Source organism: Pteronotus mesoamericanus, unplaced genomic scaffold (genome assembly GCF_021234165.1).
Source record: "Pteronotus mesoamericanus isolate MK-2021 breed Mesoamerican mustached bat unplaced genomic scaffold, CSHL_Meso_final contig_75, whole genome shotgun sequence".
Taxonomy (NCBI): domain Eukaryota; kingdom Metazoa; phylum Chordata; class Mammalia; order Chiroptera; family Mormoopidae; genus Pteronotus; species Pteronotus mesoamericanus.
In genome coordinates, this window is record NW_026555249.1 from 10,838,073 (window position 1) to 10,859,752 (window position 21,680).

The 21,680-nt window shown below is 41.9% G+C and overlaps 1 protein-coding gene across 1 annotated transcript in view; it reads right to left on the reverse strand.

The window, feature by feature from the left end:
• The window catches only part of OXCT1 (3-oxoacid CoA-transferase 1), a 135,502-nt gene that overhangs the window by 91,690 nt on the left and 22,132 nt on the right, over nt 1-21,680 (reverse strand). The window contains exons 6-7 of the mRNA XM_054583977.1: nt 19,218-19,324; nt 16,315-16,375 (exon numbers count right to left, since the gene is read on the reverse strand). Coding sequence (XP_054439952.1) covers nt 16,315-16,375; nt 19,218-19,324 — 168 coding nt within the window. The remainder of the gene's footprint in view (nt 1-16,314; nt 16,376-19,217; nt 19,325-21,680) is intronic.

Genomic DNA, 21,680 nt, shown 5'->3' on the forward strand with positions numbered 1-21,680 from the left:
TTTTTGTTCTAGGAATCCATCTGCCTGAGTGTTACCAGCTGGTGTTGTTGTGAGAGGCTGCATTCAGCCTCAGTGAATTTTTTTTGAAGACCCTTTCTATGCCTTTGCCCATCTTGTGACAGGTGATTGACAAGCACACCTGCCCACACCACGCTAGGTGTTCTGCGATTTTCCACCAAAAACAGCACGACCCCTATTTGCCCCACCCTCCCTAGTCACTGGATCTCACCCCAAACAACTCTACTTTGTTTCCCTGGATGAAAAAAAGTCCTCACAGGGAAACGCTTTGCAGATGGGAAAGATGTGAAACAAAAAAAAGGCAGAGGCACTAAAAGGCATCAAAATCGATGGGTTCAAAAACTGTTTTGAGCAGTGGGAAACACATCGCGATGGGTGTATGGCATCAAGTGCTCTGAAGGTGACTGAAGTTTAAACATGTAAGGATACATACACTTTTTTACACGTAAACTCAGGGTTTTTGTCCCCCCCAGCCCCCGCCTTGGGTAACGCAGAAAGGAACGCTACCTCGGGACAGCGGCCTTGAGCAGCAGCAGATGAGCCAGGAAAAGGAGGGCAGGGTCGGGAGGGCGCTCCGGGCAGCAGGAAGGGCAAGTGCTGAGGCCCAGAATCAGGCAGCGCGGGGCCCCGGGGACTCTGAGGAGGTGGCGCCGGGAAAGGACTTGGGGGGCCCAGGAACCAGAGTAGCAGAAGGTTGAAACTTTTATCTTCTGGAACAAGGAGCCTAATTTTGGAAAAGCTATCAGAAATAGCACCAGCTACCCTGAAGAGAAAAGAAATGCAATTTCCTTCATTCTTCAAAAAACTCCCAAGCGGGTTCACCTTAACCTATGCTGCTGGAGCAGCTTCTTTTGATTACCATGGCTTCTCTCCTAAAGGAAAACTTTGAACACCTTGGCAATTAAAGCTTCTCACTGTTATTAATTTTTGGTTGTACACCTGGATAGTCTAGGGGTCTAATAAAGAGCCACTGAAAAATCTGAATACATTCTAATTTTAAGAGGCTGCCATATGCTATCGGATCAAACTGCAGAAATGTGTGTATAAGAAATATAACCAGTAACACAAAAGGAGTCAACAAGTAATGTTTCTCATTTTTCCTCTCAAACATCTCTTCCTGAAATCATGTATGGAACCCATGACTTGAAAATGCTTTGGTTTTTTCAGTATTGTTCTTGAACCAGAAAGATTTAGAACGTACCTCCTGAAAAAGAAAAAAAAAAAAAAAAGCAGCCAATTTTTAAAATAAAACAATCTTACATAAGCCCTAATTACCACTTCAGTATTTGTAGACTAGATCTATATTTGAGGTGGAAAAAATAACGCTTTTGACAAGGTCTCTGAAAGGAGTGAGGAAAGCCACTATTATTTTAATAGAAGTGACTTTAAAACCACAAGCTCAATTCTTAACGCCAACATGGAATAAATCAATAAGTAGGTTAAAAGTTGGCAGTTAAACTAAAGGAGAAAGCTAAATTAGTAAATGGAATCTTTTCTCTTTTTTTGCAACAAGACAATTCTGTTACGAGAGCGGCCCCTTGGTTCACGCCAGTCCCCCTGGGCCTTATCATTCAGTGACCTCTCGGGAGAATTTCACAGGTAAAGAATCCAAAACCATTGTTTTATGTTGGAAATGCTCTCTGGCCCTTTCTTGCTCCTCTTTTCAATAGAATCTATGTCCCCATTTGCAGGGAGACAATTTTGTGGGAAATCGTGACCATGAGTTTCAGAGAGTTGTCTCAAAACAGTGAATCAACCGAGCACTTGACTCACACCTTATTTTAGCAACAAGCTCTGCAGGAAGAGCTGCCAGTCACAGTTACCTTCTCTCTGAGGGCCTGATCCAGCTTTACGTCCACGGCTGGGTCACTGCTGCAGGTTCAAGGTGTTCTTCCTTTCCTAGTCAGCCAGCTACTGCCAATCAAGTTCATGCCCAGGGAGGAGAATGCCCTGGGGAGCTGGGTTCCGACGCAGAGAGCCTGGTTCTGTGTATATACCCCCCAATGCCCCTCCTTCCTCTCACACAGCCCCTCAGCGAAGGCAGAGTCAAAAACACCTGGGAATGAAATACTAGTACTAACTAAAATAACTATAGTAATACTTACAGCAACATATAAAAATCACAAAAGAAATACAAAGAGCCAATAAATATTGAACTTCCCCAGTCAGTGGAGATATGCAAACTAAAACCATAGGACAGGCCCTGGCTGGTGTGGCTCTCTTGTCCTGTACACCAAAAGGCTGTGGAATCAATTCCCAGTCAGAGCGTATACCTAGGTTGCGGGTTCAATCCCTGTCAGGGCACACAGAGAAGGCAACCAGTCAAGGTTTCTTTCTCACATCAATGTTTTGCTCTCTCTCTCCCCTTTCCTCTTTCTCTAAAATCAATGAACATACTTTTAAAAATTTATATTTTCACCTAGCAAACTATCGAAAAAATTAAGTATAATATCCATCTTGTTGAGAATGATTCCTAATGATATTACTACAAGGTTATAATTGAAATTATCTTCCTAGAGAACATTTTAGCAATATTTATTGAAAGTTTGTAAAATGTTGATGTATACTCCCAAAATCCACTTCTAGAAATTTTGTTAAAGAATATAGACATTTGTCAATAAAAAGTATGCAGAAATAAGGATTCTAATGGAAGCATTATTAATAATAAAGTAAAAGATGAAAAACAACATAGAAGTCCAACAATAGAGAGCTGTTAATATAAATTTGAGTATAACTACCAAAATGTCCTTCTGGGGAGAATGCTGAGTGACCTGCAAAAATATCCTTAATGTTCTATGTAATGAAAAAATATATACAATATGGTCTTAATTGTATAAAAACTAACATATATATGAACAGAAATTAAAGAAATCCAGACAAGAGATATCCAATTCCATTTTTTTCTTCAAGGCCCTTGGTTCCATGCAGGAAGTCTCTCATTTTATAGCTTCTGGGAGATTAAAAGTTTTAAGAGATTAACATTACTGAATAATTTTTTAATTTTGTGTTTACAGTAGTATTAACATTGTCCCAGAGCTACCCTTAGTTGTCTGAAAAATTCACTCAGCTAAATGTCATGATCCTGCCACTAAAGAGATAGTAAATGATGTTAAAAATGTTAATACTGAAAGGTGTGAAGCAACAGGTACCCACCATCACTCACTTGTGCTTAAAAACGTCAGCTTGAGAGGCACAAAGAAACCTGTTTAGATCTTAACTTTCCCCTTGACAGCTTCATTCATGCAAAGTTGGTCCTTCTTCTTCCTTCCTCCCTCTGTACAGATAATAAAACCTACCTCGCTGGGTCATTATAATTAGTGACTCAAAATGTTTTGTACACACGTGCACGGTATAAATCGTAGTTGTCACTGTTGTTGTTATTGTTGTTGTTGTTGTTTTCACTGTCACTCGCTGTTGACTCTTTTACCTCTGTTGCCAATATTTCCGCTGTAGCATCCACTGCACGCTGGGTAGGGTAACCTTTAGTTATCCATTGTTCTTGAAACATTTTACCATCCCTATTTCCCAGGAATTAATTTCATGAAAGTTTTCCTGTCTCCTTATAAAACCTAGTCCTCATCAATCCACATATAAAATGCTTTGTACAATAAAAATATGAACAAAGAGGAAAAATAAATGAAAACTTTTAGGTACAAATACACTGCCAAAAGCATCAAGAAAAAAATTATAAATAAAACAGTAGCTAAAATACTTCTTTTTTATACAATTCTCAGAGTGAATGATCTTTGTAAATCCCTTAAACTGAGAGACATGTAAATTATATGAAAACTTTCAAACTCAACGGCCTTAACCCTGTAGCTTTTTTTTCCTTAGAGAGAGAGGAAGGGAGAGGAATTGACAGAGAGAGAGAGAAAAAAACACCGATTTGAGAGAGAAAATTGATTGGCTGCCTCCCACATGCACCCGAATGGGGACTGAGCCCATAACCTAGGTATGTGCCCTGACCAGGGGTCAAACCGGTAACCGTTTGGTGCATGGGATGGTATCCAACTAACTGAGCCACCCGGCCTGGGCAATCCTGTAGCTTTTTGCAGTCAACCTGTATTCATCTGAATTTGGCCATGATGAACTTTTCTTCCCTGAATTTTGTCTGTGCCAGCAATGTTTTCCCAAACTTTAAAATGAAACTCCAAACTGAAAAGAACTTTTTCACAATGCAAGGCAAAACTTGTATCCTCTCCCCCAGTTGTTAAGGAAACTAAAATAGCTCCTTTAAATGAATGACCCATGTCCTTTTCACATAAAGCACAGAAAAGGAACTAAATTTCTTCACGTATCTGTTTCCCTCCTATGGGATTTGGATTTAAAATTCTTTTCCAAGTAACTGAATGTGGACTTAGACATTCAATGATGGAAACACTGTGCATTAACGTTAAACTTCAGAAGCCAAATCAGAGCGGTGACCTTGGACATGAATGGTCTTGGTTTCTTCATGGAATGAACCAGAGTAAAAAACTATGACTTTCTAACAGTTAAGTCATTCTTGGTGTCTAATCTTTCATTGTTTTTCCTAAATTAACCAGATGTTTCAAACTATTTCATCTAAAAACAAACATACTTTTTCATGAGTGAAAATTCAATAAGGCGAATCTTTCACAAGGAAGCAATCCAAACACCTGCAGACTAATCATATTTATATGGAATCATGTGCTTCAGCACAAGAAAATAGGGAAAAAGATCTATTTTGGGACCCTCCAGTTCAAAAATAACCACGGTGTGCCCATGGTTAAACAGCAATCATTAGTGAACATCTGGGGCCCCTTTATTCATGTTGTTTTTAGTTCCCACGCGAACAACAAATTTACTTTCATTAAAAAGAGGTCAAGATGGATATTCAGCAGGAGCAGGTCTCACGGCGGGGCAGGGGGGGAACAAACTTTGGGTAAAATAAAAAAAAAGTAATTGACTAATGCTCCATTTAACATATGGTGGCAGAGAGGGGTCATTGACTTCTGAGAGTACAGCAGCCCCCCTGTAGGTGCAGTTTCCCCTCCCATGAGTTCAGTTGCCTGCACTGAACTGTGGTCTGAAAGTATTAAGTGGAAAATTCCAGAAATAAACAACTCATAAGTTTTAAACTGCATGCCAATCTGAGTAGTGTGATGAAATCTCACACCATCTGGCTGCGTCCTGCCCAGGACGGGAGTGTCTCCCTCTGCACCGTAGACGCTCCCTGCCTGCCAGTAACTGGGCAGGTGGCTTGGTGATCAGATTGACTGCCGCAGTATCACAGGGCTTGTGTTCAAGTCACCTTATTTTACTTAATAATGCCACAGTCACATAACTTTTATTATACCATATTGTTATAATTGTTCTATTTTATTACATTACTTATTATTGTTCATCTCTTACTATGCCTAGTTTATAAATTAAACTTTACCATAGGTATGCATATAAGAAATACATACTATAGGAAACAACTCCATGCAACTCCAGCTAATAAAGCCACAGATTTTTAAGAACCTTCCTTTCTTCCAGATGTCCATAAAGCTCTTCTTAAAAGTCATCATAGTTTTTGCATAATATAAGGGTTCAACATATTTCAGTTGATATTGAGAGACTTTAAATATTAGGTAATTTACTGATGAAGCTAACAGTATACTTAAACACAATCTAGGTTTTAGTGTTTACATAATACACTAAGGTTTCAGAGATCAAAGGTGTCACGGAATTGTCATTCTTCTGTATCTCAAGAACTTTGGAGGTCAGGGACAGGGTGGGGAGGGAGTGCCTTGCTAGCTGCCACCCATTACCTAGTTCTACAGGCGTCATTCATTACTGGGTCAGTGGGAACAAGACGCTATAAGGAAGCCTGGGTTCTAAAGTGAAGTAATTTGTCCAAGGTCACAATGCCAGTGAGAGGTAAGAATGTGATTATTAATCTTAGATTCTGCTTACAAAAAAGAAAAAAAGACCAAGGCCTTCTTGCCCTTGGTGGTCTTTTCCATTCCCTGACTCTCTCTTACCAAACACGTGTGGACTATTCCCAACTCTATGACCCCCTTCCGGGCCTCTCCTTCCGGCACCGCACATCCGCGTCCATCTGGGCCTGCAACGTCTCCGCTGGCCCAAGACCTCCTGTTTCCCCTCCTCCTACAAACGCTGTTCCTCCCAGGTCCCCCTGTCTCGGTAAGTGGCACGCCATGGCTCATATCAGGCCTGGGACTCATTTTACTCTCTGCCTTTCCTCCACCTCCACATGCACATCCAAGGCATCGGCAAGTCGACAGATGCCTCTTCCAAAACACTGCACCCCTCAATTCCCCCCACTTCCCCACCTACACACTGGCCACCTCGTCTCCTGCATGACCCGTAAAATCCATTCCACACAAAACTCCTCACCTAAAACCACTTCATTGGCACTAAAGAAAGCCCAAGCTTCTACAAAAGCCCACGGAGCTACCTACCTACCTACACGTTCGGAGTTTTACGATTCTTCCCTCTGATGAAGCATCACAGAAAAAAAGCCCTGGAGCTGTCACAGCGCGGCAGTGGCAGGTGGAGTCAGGGCCTTGCTCACGTCTTCCAGGCGTCCTTGTCACTAAGCCGCTCTCTTCCTAGGGATCTACTCCCAGAAGCTCACCCAGGTCTGTTTCCTCATTTGTCATATTGTAATAAAACTGCTTCCCCTCATATCTCGCCTTATGATTAAGAGGATCAAGTGAGACTATATATATAATGCAAAAAATGCTTTGAAAAACATTATACAAAGTAACATAAAATGTATACTACGGCAGGAACGTGCTCAAGCATGGAGGTTTCTGAGCCTTTGTTACAAGAGAGTTAAGTGAATCTAGCTAAAGCAATCCACCTTGGTCTCCCGCCCCGTTTGGCCAGTCCCAGCCCTTTGAGCTGCTTAAGGGGACTGGAGCTGGACAGGGAGCACCTGGCTGGTGACCCCAGTTCAGTCCCTGACCTCAGGCTTCATCCCAAGAAGTAAGAAATAATCAGGTAAATCTTACAAATGTGTTTCTGACTAAAAAGCAAACAAGAAGCTGAAAGCCACCGTGTGCGGGGCTGAGAAGTCAGCCTCACCAGGCCCAGTCTCCCTATACTCCTTCCTCCCTCTTCCCGGGGTGTGGGGGGTGCAGATCCAGAGGAAGTGAAAACCCGGGGCTGCTGGGCCCTGCCGAACTGCAGGGCACAGGACGACTACCGCCCTGGACCCCTCCGTGGCTTCTGGAGACTCTGCCAGCAGCAGGAGCTGCCGCCGCGTGCTGGACACTGGCGGGCTGGAGGAGTCCTCACGCCACCATCCCACGTACCAGCATCCGCCTGGCTGGCACGTGTGTCCACAAACCACTGGCTCTCAAGGACGAGATCCGTGCAATGGGCCAGAAAGAGCAATGCGCTTCTGATGAAATGAGTCCACTGACGGGCAATGACATGAAGTCGGATTCACTGACAAAGGCACGGAGATTTTAAAGAAATTACACCAACTGTGCACGCAGAGACAACCTGCTGCATATAACCTTCCTTTCTTCAAGGCTGCCTCCCCCCAAAAGAGGCCTACCAAATCGAATAGTCATTTCACTACTTTTGTACAAATTCGTGTTATACTATTTCATTTTCACTGATTCTCTTCAAACGACTTATTTTATTTTAGTTCTACTTAAGTTTATGGGTTCTTTAAGAAATAACACTGAGTTGACATTTAATATATTCAGACTACAGAAATGGAAATTGAGCTGTAAATCAAGTATGTGCACAGTTTTCTGTAAAGAGCCAGATAACATTTTACACTCTCTGGGCTACAAGCTATCTTTGTCATATAGTCTGTCTGTCTTTTTTTTTTTTTTTTTTTTTTGAACAACGCTTTAAAATCTAGAAACAGTCTTAGCTCTTCAGCAGGGCAGAAGGAGGCTACAGGCTGTGGTTTACCAACGTTTCAGTAAATAATAATAACTGAACTAATAGTATATACAAAACGTGTGAAGTTAAATACAATATGAAATCAGCCTTTCATTTAAAAGAAGTCACACCGGCCGTGGCTGGGAGGCTCACCTGGTTGGAGCGTCATCCCATGCACTAGAAGGTTAACCGATCCATGTCTCTCACTCTCATCAATGTTTCTCTCCCTCTTTCTCCCTCTCTGTCCCTCTCTCTCTCTCTCTCTCTCACATCAACAAACATATCCTCAGGTGAGGGTTAAAAATTAATTAGTTAATTAACTTAATAAAATCACACTGGTTCAATGGGCTTCCTTTTCCTGAAACAGGTACTAAAACTAGGTATGCCTATAGCAGAGAAGGCTGGAGAACAGGCCCTGTTTTTCTTTTCTATTTTTGGTTTTATTTATTTATTTTTAGAGAGAGGGGAAAGGTGGGAGAAATAGAGGGAGAGAAACATCAGTGTGTGGTTGCCTCTTGCATGCCCCCTACTGGGGACCTGGCCCACAACCCAGGCACATGCCCTGACTGGGAATCGAACCAGCGACCCTTTGGTTCTCAGGCTGGCACTCAGTCCACTAAGCCACACCAGCCAGGAAAGAATATGTCCTATTTTTCATGAGGCAAAAAATTCTTCCCAGATATTTTTTTTCCCTCCCCTCAACCCTGGGTGGTAAAGGATAAAAGATGTTCACTGAGAACCAATAAAGCATCATTTACAATGTATTTATAATGAAATTTAGATTACTACAATGCAGATTAATATAACACAAATTTGTGAGGCCTCAACAATTATAAATAGATACAAAGCCAAAAAGCCAAAAATAGTAAGAATCAAATTTAATAATCCATCAAAAAGGGGGGATTGTAGATTATTTAAACGACTTCCTTTTAGGATCTCTGTGCTAACAATGAAAAACAGCACAAAGATTCTGTAAGGATGACGGCATACAGGTGACTCACTGGGAAGGGTTTTGTGCCCCACAGCGCAGTGAAGTCCACGGTACCTGAGATAACGTCACTCTCTCACACAGTTGCTGCGTTGTTACCAAGCAACAAGAAAGAAAATGTCAGGATTAGTACTTGACTAATATATTTTTACCATCAATAAACCATACTTCTATTCTGCTATTATTCTCGATGTAAATGATCATTATTAGACTTACATGTAGTAATCTACAAGAGTATACAAAACATGCAGTAAAATTAACACAGGACATCCCCCAACTCCATGTTTTTTCCTATTTACTGCTTCTTTGGTAGAAACAGCAAAAATCAACACAATAGTAACATTATGACTGATATGGTTATTTTGCCAAAACACTCAACTACAATGTGTCTTCATTAAAAACATCTTCATCACCATTCAAATACTATTTTTAAACCAATGTTGCATTTGATGGAAATTTAAGGAACTACATTGTCTTTAAATACCTCAATACTCTGAAACCAGTAGAATCAATCACTTCATCTGGTTCAGTTGTATAAGGTTATTATCATCTTATCTGTCAAAGCGTTCTCCACCTGGCTAAATTTGTAGCATAGGAAGGTACAGGTAGCTCTTTCAGAGTGATTTATTAATTAATTAAAAAAAATTAAATCCAAAAGCATGAATAAAATCTTATAACTAGAAAACTTTAAGAGAAATGTAACTTAAAGATATTGCATAATTTAATAGATCTAAAAATCAGTCAATATAAATGATACCCATTACTCAGCACAACCATCCCAAAACGTCCCTGGGAAGGGGGCTGTATTCTGCCCTAGGATCAAGGGCCCCCAGGTTCTCAGGGGGCTGGTGGGAAGAAGTGCCTTCTTTTTATAGTGTCTCCAACAGCTCTCTTACCCTTTAATCAACAACAAATAAAACTGTTGCATCTTCAACTCAACAAGCCCACGTGGATGAAGTGAAGGGAACTGGGGTAGACTGCCTTGGTGGCTCATTCTGCTGACTAGCTGAAGTGATGAGCTTTCCCAGGTAAATACTGAGGTGCAGGGATGGGCATTCAGCATACCAGGCTTTACCCCGTGAATGGCAAAGCTGATGCTTCGGCCAAGCTCTCGTCAACAGCACGTCTCCGCACGTCAATCAGAGGATGCTGTATGTGAAGAAATGCCACGCAGGCAAGGAGCAGTAGTTGCTGATGTGTGGATGCATGTGCTTGAAACTGAAGCTGTCTAATGAAGTTTCTCAACATCGTTACAAGTATTTGTTTTGAGTGGATTGAAGCTTTAAATTTTTTTCTATTTACACTTTTTTCCCCTCTTAATGTCTCTTGGAAAAAATTAATGCCTTTCACTGCTTTTGAAACTGTAATATCACAAGGCATTAGCAATCTAAAGATTAGGAATGAAAGAAATTGGAGAGGAGAGGAATTATGTTTATCCTTAAAGCATTTTCATTTTCTCTACAGCAGAAGGGAAGATAACCAAAAAGATCTCTAAAACACTGGAACATTAATTGGCCTGCTTGGTGGGAATTAAGTGTTTACAGGATCCACTGAAGTGATTATGTCTTGTGATTAAAACTCAGTGTGTTCCCACCTTCTACTGTAAAACGAAGTAACAACCCCTTTGATCAGTCCTGCTAAAATAATCCATGAGGAGTTATCAGCACACAGTTCTCCAAACAGGGCCAGAAAGTCACAAAGGCCAGGGGGCGCCCATCTCCAAATCACGTCTTCATTCACCCCAGGTTTTCACGTCAGATGTAGGCCCAGTCATCTCTTGGGAACTGCTGCAAAAGGAACTAAAAATATAAACTGTACTTCACATAGCCTCGGGAGATGTGCTCCTGCCCTCAGTCTCAGGAAAATTACCCTCGTAGGAATCTGCAGCCCACCGCCTTGCGCTGGAGAAAGGAGGGGGTGTCGGCCCCAACCCGCAAGCCCACCAGGGGTGCCCGGGTCTCCACACCCACTGCTGCCGCCCGCCTCGCCCCGCTGCTGCCCAGGACTACAGAGCAGGGCGTGTTTACTCAAGTCATCTCAGGGAGGCCTGCGGCCGACCCCTTACCTAAAGGTTCGGTTTCTGCTCCTGACACTGCATGCCTCCTTTCTTGCTTTGGTTTTCCCTCCTTAACACTTATCAATCCCTAATATACCGTATGTTTTACTTATTCATTGTAGCTAATGGCTGTCTTGACCATCAAAACGCAGCCTCTCTGACGGCAGGGACTTTGCTGTTTTGGTTGCTGCTGCATCTCCAGAACCTGGAACAGTGCCGGGCATACTAGAATGCCTGCTCTTTCCTCCAAATACAGTTATAAACATCTGCTGCGTGTTCAAAAATAATAGAGGAGGAGAAAGTGTGAGGCGGGGCACAGCTGGGAGGGAGGGACCACGGGTTGACCGACCTGGAGCTGGGCGATGAGCTCAAAAGGGTCCCCTACACTCCTGTTTACTACTGTGTATGTGCACCATCCTTCCTAACAAACATTAAAGAGAAAAACTCTTAGTATCATTTACACGGCAGTCTTCACCTTTTATCACCCTCCAGTCAGGAACAACACGTCTCTGCTTAGCAGGGTGGCAGATGTCCCCTAATCCTGTCATCTAGTTACTCATCTAAGGCGAGATGGCATGTGGCAGGCATTAGTACAGAACACAGAAGTCACAGTTCCCAAAGCTTGGCTTTCGTAACAACAGAAATCTTAAGATATCAATGTGGAAAATAATTTTCCATATGCCCATACGTGATGACTTAGAATTTTTTTTTTTTTAAAGCAAGGGATCGATGCACACAGAGACAGGGGTCACCCCTGCAGCAGAGGCTGGCAAACGAAAATGAGTGTGAACAATCCTCCACTTTTTACGTTACGTGGGCTCACAAAATTCAGTTGATTATGATGTTTCATAACCCACAAAGACTACCTGTACACAACAGTTGTGTGCATTCAATATCTCATTTATGTATATTATATATAATAGGAATAATTCTTTCACAAGCCAATATAGAAAAATACCATAGTGTAAGTAAAATAACTTTACTGAAGTTGTGATAATGAACGTATTTACTTTAACTAAAAGCTGAAATTCACTGAATAGCTGAAAAGGCCATGGGTAAACCTTGCCGTCTTCTAACGGCAGCCAAGGCACCGGCCTGAGGAATGGGCTGGCTTGTTTCGGTGGCCGGCAGCCCCGGGTGGCGGGGGCACACAACCTTTTCTGACACTGAAGTCACGACAGACTGCTTTGCAAGAGACACTGTCGACAGTCTCCCGAGTGCAGCACCCCTGTCCCTCCCTGATTTTCTACTGTAAGTTGCTTTTTAAAAAATAAATACATATGTAGAAAGAGATCACTTCTCAGAGAAAACCAGCACGGCGGAACATGCTCCCAGGAGACCAGCAGGACTCACAGGAAGGGCAGGGTTCGTTAACAAGACCCTCCAGGAGCCAAACGACCCCCCTGCGAAGGCTGCTCCTTGCTGGCACCCAGGACCACGCCCGCGAGAGCCTTCCCGGCCGCGTCCGTACTTCACATGAGAAGTTTACCAGGAAAGGCTTCGCCCCCTCAGACAGAGGCAGACCCAGACATAACACTGTCTGCTCTGAAAAGAGAAACATCTTGCCGCGCATGTGCCAGGATGTGCAGCCACTTCTACCCATTTCTCCCGGTTCCCTGAGATGGGAAGTATGGCACAGCCAGCGCTCGCTATGTCACGGCTTCGTCATGACACGGGAGGATGGCTGCGCGGTTTCAGGAATGCAAACATGATATTCACATTGGATTTTTTATACAGGGGAAAACAGACACAGCGGATCACCTCTCTGCTTTTACACAACTCCTGAGTTTGTTTCACACCCATCTGAAAGGGGAAACTTTTCCAAAAATGAGTAACGTTCCCCTTTTACAGAAACTACAAGGAATTTATGTCCTGGGCAAATTTGGTATTTTCTTTAATTCAAGACAAGGTCATTGGTTTCCCTCTTGACATAAAAAAGCAAGAGATAGCTTGTATGTTCCTTTGCTACCCAACTTCTAAGTCCAAAAAAATTTAAGATGTCTAAGGGCATCATCAATAATATGTTAGATATTTATAGTTCTAACCTCCTTAACCCTCAAGGGACGGGTGGTGAGCGGGAAGAAAGGCTGGGAAGGCTCCCTTGTGCAGTGGCGAGTGGCTTCTGGACACTGGCTCTAACCCAGACTGGGCACCAGAAAGGGCTCTGTGTCCTCATCTATAAGCGAAAGGGATTCAGCTCAGAGTTCTAAAAACATCCTTGTCTGACACGCAGGGGGCACTCGCTGCTACAGCTCCCACTGTTGCAGATACTACGGCACCGGAACTGACAGCCGCTCACCATGTTTGGGGAAATGTGTGGAAAACTGCAAAGCTCAAAGAAGCTACACAGTAAGCTAGACAGCGTCCACGAGAAAGACTGAATGATCCCATAGGGCCACTGACCACAGGGCGGTGCTTTTCTCCAGGCCATCTCCAAGGCTGAGGGTACTGGAGGGGGAAAAACACCGTAACTGGAATAACTGGCAAGGAAGGCCACGGGTAGAGGAATATATTGGTCAAAAACCTCCCTCTCTGCTTGAGTCTAATAGTTAGCATTGAATGGACTGCCGCCGGATGTCCAGTATCTTTCAAAAGTCTGAAACATGATCCATTTATGATGTCTTGCGAGCACCTCGCTAAACAATGGGAAAAAGCAGGCACCCTGGATCAGTCTTTCTACAGCTCTACCTGAGCTCCATCGAGCTGTGCGGCGTCAGGTATGTGGCTTGACTTTCCTGTGTTTGAAAGTCCCCACCTGTAAGATGAGGAGAATAGTGGTTCCTACCTCGTAGGACTCTCACAAGGATTAAAACCATAACAACGTCCACAGGAAATGCAGCGGTGACTAAGAGACAGCGTCCAGCAGAAGTAAGGCCAGCTTCAGTGTGGCTGGTCGGGTAGTAATATGGGTGCAGTAACTTACAGTTTGAATTTGAACGCCTCACCTAAAATGTCACATGGTGTGCTTGAGTGTGATATTGTTATGTTACAGAATTGTGTGCTTATGATTCTGTAATAAAAGATTTTGAAAGAAAAACAAGGGGCGTTATTTGTGCCGGACCCAGTATCCCAAATACTTGCTTAGTGGTAGCTGTTGTTATTGTTCATATTTAACAGGCAGAAGAACATGTGTATAGTTTATGATCCTGAAGACCCCTCTTCCACACTACACTTTGTAATCACCCATCACGCCAGGACCACTGTCACGCAGGGCAGGACGCGGCTGGAGGAAAGGACCATACAGCGTTCCAGAGGCCAGTGCAGGTGACAGAGTCACACGCATAGCACAGAGCAGGAGCTAGAGGTCCAGGACAGTCACCATCATCGAAACAATCAAGTCGCAAAGTCAAAATAGCCTTTTCACATCAGAAAACACCCAATCCACTCATTTTCTCCAAATCCAAATTAGCTCCTATTTTCGAGCACACAGCTCTTAGAATTCAACCTTCGGCCACGGGGACCTTCTGCTCTGAGGACGCAGAGGGCTCAGCTTACGGTGACCTCTTGTCTAGAGAGCTGTTTGGCTTATATTCCTGAACTAAGAGGACAAAGTAGATGTCTTGATCCTTCTAATGACACTCCGTCTAGCAGCACTGTCTACATTTGCGCTAATCAACACAATAGTCAGGAGCCATATGTGGCTACTGAACAGAAACCAAATTTTTACCTCACTTAATTTTCATTGATTAAAAATGTAAAAGTCACAGGTGGCTAGTGGCTACCAGGGTGGACAGGGCAGGTTTAGTCAGCTGGGGAGGGCTGCAGTAAGTAGCACTGAATTAAGTCTGGCCCAAATAGGAAGGGAGCTGGCACCGGTCAGAGGTGTGTGTGCGGACCAGGGACAAGCCTCAATCTCATCTGCAGGCTCAGTCAGAGGGTGTGACTCTCCATTCCCTTCACTGAAAGAGAGGCTCTCTTTCTAACATCCTCAGTGAGTCTCAGATACTTAAGGGTCATTTTCTGCTCTTAGAAGAAACAAGATTGGCTGAAAAGAACCAGATTATAAAAGAGAGGAGAAAAAGAGAACTTTACCCAAAATAATACATAATGTCCCTTGGTACTCAGAGAATAAATATTGAATTCTGGCAGTTTTACAGAAGTATGTAAAATCAATAGAGTGTTAAACTATCAATTATTTTCAGCTGTGTTATAGGTCTTTCCTCAGTAATGTTACAGATGTGTGCCACAAACAGGTCATTAAAATGATTCAATAAATAATTAAAAAAAAAACAGATTACACAGAGAGAGTAAACCACATTATCCATTTTAAATGAAGAAAATATACTCAAGCCACTGCAAAAAAACCACCGTGCCTGGGCTGAGAGCACCACATCCCCTAGCACATTAAAGATAATAGGCTTCATTTTCTCAGAGAGGAAGAGAACCACAACATGTGATTGTTTCAAAACCACTGTACTGCCTCCATGAAACACCACCTTGGCCGCTGTGTTGCAGACTCAAAGAAAGTCACAGACAACGCCACCATCGTGAGAAAATTCAGGAACCTATATTCTCATTTCCAGACCCAAGATGGGTTCCTACAAATCCTTCCCAAGGGGAAACTATCTCAAACTGTCATGAAAATTATTTCCAAGATGATCCTCAGAGCCTTGAATAAAGAGTCATTCTGGGTGCACTCTACTGTGTCACCTCCGCGCCCTCCCCCCAAGTTACCTATGCCTCGCTCTCTCCTAAGATCCAAGGGCTCTTCTCTTGCCTCCCTAACTTGTTTCCTGAGCCCACACAGCCCAGCTGGCTCACTTCTGCTTCCTCCGTAACGTTTAAATAAATTTTCTCTTATAACTTTAAAAAAAAAAAAAAAAGAATCATTCTGAAGTCTTCTTTGGGGTTCGAATGTGTCTAACCAAAATATAAGCATCCTTTTTAGCTTCGGTGCTTTAATGCCAAGAAAACTCTAGAATTCTTCAGGTCTCTCGCAAACTCTGAGATGCCCAAAGGAGAGCTGGTTAGGGCCTTAATTCAACGGCTCTGAATGGAACCAATCAAATAATTATTTGTACTATTCTCCTTCTCCCTTAAAGAATTCCCAGTATCTAACACAGTAAGAATGCACTTCTCCTGATACAAATAACCATTTTCTTGGAGGTCTGTACAGAAAATTTATCCCGAGAAGATCTGTTTCACTCAAGTCCCATCATGGCTTGCATCCCAAAGCAAGACTTTTGCAACCAGAAGGCTACTATCACAGCAGAATTTCTATGACTATACATTTAAATCAAACACTTCCATATCCAAAATGGCAAAAGCTGTCATTGTTCATTCTCTAAAAAACACATGCCTGCTGTACCTTTTCTTGAATAATATACAACATCAAGTTAAAAATTAATAGCTGGAGATGCAAGATAACCTCAACTCTTACCTCTACCACTGTGGTTTTCGCCGCTTTGCACATGGGCAAGTTGAAATTCCGTGCACTTTTCCTATGTTTTGGGGGGGCGGGGGAGGAAGAAGGCCAAAAATCAGAAGCGTCTCCTTCAGCTTTAATTATAGACTAAAAGAATTTCTATAGACTAAGAATCTGTGAATCTTTTCAAGAGAGTATATCATATCTTTTGTTAATAAAGTTTTCTTTAACATTTTTATTCTTTTTCAGTTACAGTTCATCTTAATTAAAGTTTCATAATTATTTTATAAATAAAAGCAACATAATAGCCACTTCATTCAATTATATGGTTTTATATGGGGTTGAGGAAAAGAGAGATGCTATTTTTTATGTTGAATATATAAATTTTATGCAGAAAAGTAAGATGGATATTAATAAATACATTTAAAGCTAATTTCACTGACTCTTTAACTGGGATGCCATTTTGTTTCTGTAGTTAAATGTTTCACTAAACTTGCTTCTATTAAAATAGTAAGGAAAAGTAGCAAGTACTTCATATGAGAAGGTATAGCAATTATATTCCCTATTAAAGAGAAGCCTATTGCTGAAATTAAATGAAACATTCACTGGTGATTCGTGAGTCACCTATAAAGATCACTCCAGAGAACCCATTTCTAATGACATTTTTGAAAGTATAACACCCACATCAGACCCTGAGGTATAAAAATTTCAAGAAGGTACCAATTTTGCTGATGCTTTGCATTCCCAAGTTCCTAAATTAATGTACTCCCTCTAACCATAACAATTTAAATATATTTGTTTTCGAGTGTAGGTTGCTAGCCAAGTATCTTTGGTAAAGGGAAATAAGTTTCTAGCACTTTCAGGCTGCCAATGTTTCTTTCACGCAGACTCAAGGGCAGGTGTATGTCTAGGACAGGAGCCCTTGTGAGTTTTCACACGCTCTTCTGCTGGATTCCACCTGAGGTCCAGCACCAAGAGCTCCTGGGACAGCGGCCAGAGGCAGAGCGGGCAGGGCCCTCCCCAGTAACTGTGGCCTGGACACACCTCTGTACCAGTCGTCCCACTAAACGTGAAGCTTGTCCTAAAAGTCAGTGTCTTAAGAATCTAAGTTACTCCACCATTGGTGATAAATGCACTCAATTCACTTCGAAACTCAATGTTTATTTGAACCACAGGCATGAAGTCCATGTTTAGAATAACAGCCCTTGTGCAGTCTTTAGAAACTAGAGCCAGGCAATGGAGCACAGGGCAAGTTGGTGGAAATATTTTAAATAATTCATTTACTTTTGCTACTGTACAATTTCATTATTCTTATTTTAAACAGCAACTCAACGTTGCAAACATTACACCAAAGTGTTAAGCACCGTAGACGTGATGCAAAATGTCTTCTGTAACTGCCAGAATTAGTTGTAATTCCAAAAACTCGTTGAATTCAAGAAAGCAAATATAGTATTAATACTATGAGTTCTTCAGAGATGAGCAAAAGCAACATGAGAGTGCTCAGTGAGACCTGAATTGTGCTTGCACAAAGAATGCATTTGGTAAAGGTATAAAATTACTAACTAAAAGTAGTTAATGAAAATATTGAAAAAAATAATCTCTGTAGCCTAATAGGTAAAATTTTTAATACCAAACATTTTGGGAAAAGTTATTTGGAAAACTGTATGTGTATATTAAAAGGTGGCATAACTTTTACAAAACATATAAATCCCAAAACATTAAATACTTGGCATTAAGCAAGCTTAGCATAATCAAAAGGTCTTAAAATCTATTAAGTCTGTGGATTAATATCTTAGGCTATCCAGTTAATGAGAATGAAAGTTCAGCATTATGAAGTTTAAAGAGCTTTTCAGACAAAACCTTTATAAGCATTTCCTAGTAGATTCCAATAGGACTGGAAAAGACCTGACCTAAATAATTACTAGCAATATTTTTTTCCAAATATCAAAGTAACTTATGCATTTTAAGACAATGCATGTAAATATTGGGTTGGCCAAAAAGTCTGTTTAGTTTTTCTGTAAAATAAAAGACAGTTTTCATTTTCACCAAAAACTGTATTGATTTGGATATTTTGAGTACCTCAGCTATCTCCCACGTAGTATACTGTTGATTGTTCTCAATTAAAGTCTCGATTTGATCCCTATCAACTTCAACTGGTCTACCCGACTGCGGAGCATCGTCCAGCAGGAAATCTCCAGCATGAAACTTCACAAACCACTTTTGACACACTTGATCAGTCACAGCACCTTCTCCATAACTGCACAAATCTTTCTTTGCGTTTCAGTTGCATTTTTACCTTCTTGAAACAATAAAGCATAATATACCGAAAATGTTCCTATTTTCTTCCATCTTCAATATTAAGATAGCGATACAAAACTTCACCAATTTTGCTGGGAATTTTTTTAATGCAAGCTGATATGACAGCTGTCACAATACAGTCTAACAAAATTGTTTCGAATGACGTTCAAGACAGCTAAGTGCTACTAGAGCCATCTTATGGAAAAAAACCAAACTAACTTTTTGGCCAACCCAATTACAATATCAAAATTAAATACAACTGTGTGCTTTTATCATGTTTTTGGAGCATGTCAATATTGTAACTGGTCTTGATGACTAAAATTCACATAGGAAAACACAGTTTGTATCTGACTAAATGTAACAGTATTTAGATTCAAATAGCTATTGAGCAGAGCAACATGGACGTCAACCAATCAGAACAGGCTCCCACAAGTACTCCGTACCCGTGAGCCACTGTTCACACACACACTCACACAACATGCACGTAGGCATGTTTGATTTTAAGCCATTTTTAAATAAATTTTTAAATACCAAAGACATCCATTTTGTGAATCATAATTTAGGACGTATCAAGTGGCTGAAATGCATCACATTAGTATTTTTTAAACCCATCACACTACCTGAAAATTATGTTTCCTGCACGGTCGGCCTTCCAGGCTTTCACCAAGGCAAAGTCTCCTGTAATTGCTTCCTCCAAAATGAAATGTTGACCATTAAACTCTCTCACCTGCGGGAGACGGAGAAGCTGCTGTCAGGTATTTGTACAGCTGTTTGACTGTGATACGCGCTCTGACCGAGGCAGCTACGCAGGAGCTACAAGCTTAGTTGGGAAAGGTTTCTCAGAGAGAAAAGAGTCTAAATGGAGACCTTGAGGCTGAGTGGTGGGAAGCAACTGGGACCTTGTCCAAGTGCTGGAGGGGGGAACCGAGGGAACAGCATAGGCAAAGGTTCGGTGACACGCGAGAGCTGGGTCAGCCTGAGGAACTGAGGTACACACGGTATATGCTAGTATTTATTACTTGTACACAAAGTTTACATACAGTCCCTCTTTCCTTATACCCCAGGAAAAACTATATAATTCTCATGAAGTGGCCAAAGTGTTGTTTTTATCTATGAAATAGTTATAAAAGTCCATTAATCTCTCCTAGCTAATCTGTAATTACTTATTGAGAATTTCATTGGAATTCCTAGAATCTACAGATGAATATGGAGAACTGACATGCCATACCTTCCCACCCATTAGCATAATATTTTTTGAAGTCTTCTTTTACCTCTCTCAATTATAATTTTCACCCCAAAATCTTTGAGTATATTGTTTAGGTTTAGTTATAGGTACTTCACAGTTTCTGATGCTACTATGAATGTTACATTTTATTCTATTACTCCCTCTCTTCTGTCATTTCTGGACTAGTGGAAAGCTATTGATTTGTGTATGTTTACTGCCTTTGGTCCTACTGTGTATGAAGCAGAGAGGTGGAGAAGAGAAGCATAAAGCAAAACTATGCCTAGTCACTGGAAACAACGTCAAAGCTGTGCTCCATCTGCCACGGCACAGGACGGGAGCCGCTAAAAGGCAGGGCTCCATTCCCATTCCCATTGCACCCCCTAGTGGGCAAACTGCATGCATTTACGGGACGCTTCAGGAGACAGTTTGGGTTCATTAACCTCTGTAACCGTGGTTTAAAACTGAAACCCTTTCTTAAACAGCAGCTTCCTCAAAGACATTATCCCACCACCTTCCTGCTAAAAAAGATTAATGAATTTATGGAATCACCAATGAATGAGGACCTTATTATCATGAACTTAGGCAAACTATATAAAAGACCTTAATTAGCTGTACATCAGTACAGTTTTTTGAAGAATCTTATTTAAGAGTTGTCATTGTAAACATCAATGGTAATGTTTACATACAGAGTATTTTACATACAGATCTAGAAAACTACATATAGTTTTAAATATATGTTAACCCAAAGTTAAAAAAAAATTAGGCTTTTTATAATTTTAACTACATAATTTCCTGACAGATATACACACTAGCAGTTGGTTTTAGCTATTATTCTAAAATTTTATAAAAGGAGGGAATTGGTTCTGTCAAACTAGCTACTACATTCACTTGAGAGTCATGCCTTTCATGATCTCAACTTCATCTTTCAGTCCTTTCTCGAATCCACACCAATCAAATATTCACCACTCCAGGAAAACCTCTGCTCTAGAAAGGTCACTCTTTAAAGTTACCGGTGACCCCTATGTCTCCACATTCAATGGTCACTTCCGAGGACTCTACTGGCCAACCTCTGCACACCTCCGGCCACGCCCTCCTTTCTAAAATCTCCCACCCTTCCAATCACCAGACTCCCATGGGTTTCCGTCTCAGTTGCTGGACACTTGTCCCGTCTTCTCTCCTGCCCCTTCAAGGCCTCTTCCCTACCTTTGAAAATGCAAAATAGGAGTTCTCCATCTGCCTGCCAGCCCTAGCCACTCATCTTCCCCTGTGGACTTAAAGGCTATAGGCTGCTCCCTCCGAAGTCCCCATCCCAGGGGCACCCTTCCTGGGGCGAAGGATCATCTTAAATGCGCCCAGTCTCTGCCAGAGCCCTCTGATTTCCACATGCTTGGCCCATGTCAATGAGCAGCATCCTGAGCCTTTTTTCTTACACCCGCCACTAATCCATCAATATAAATTCCAGTTCCGACCACTCCTCACAAATTCCACTGCTATCACTTTACATGCCCGCGTGGATTAATACAACAGCCTCTTAGTCGCTTTCAATGCTACTGCTCTCGGCCCCAGGAGGCGGGGGCAGGGGAGGGAACCCTCACCTCCCAGTAGCCACAACCTGCCAAATTGTAACTCAGATCACATCACTCCCACAGCTTTCTGTCCACTGCTCTCCACGCTCCATAAAATCTAAACTCCTATGACCGGCCTCCTGTCTCTCTTCAACCTCCGAGCCTACTGCTCTCTGCCTCGCTGACTCTGTTCCAGGGTCGCCACCCTGCTGTTCCACACACAGTGCAAACCTGCCTCAGGACCTCGTACTTCTTCCTTCTGACTAGATCACAACCCCATGAAGTTTGCCCAG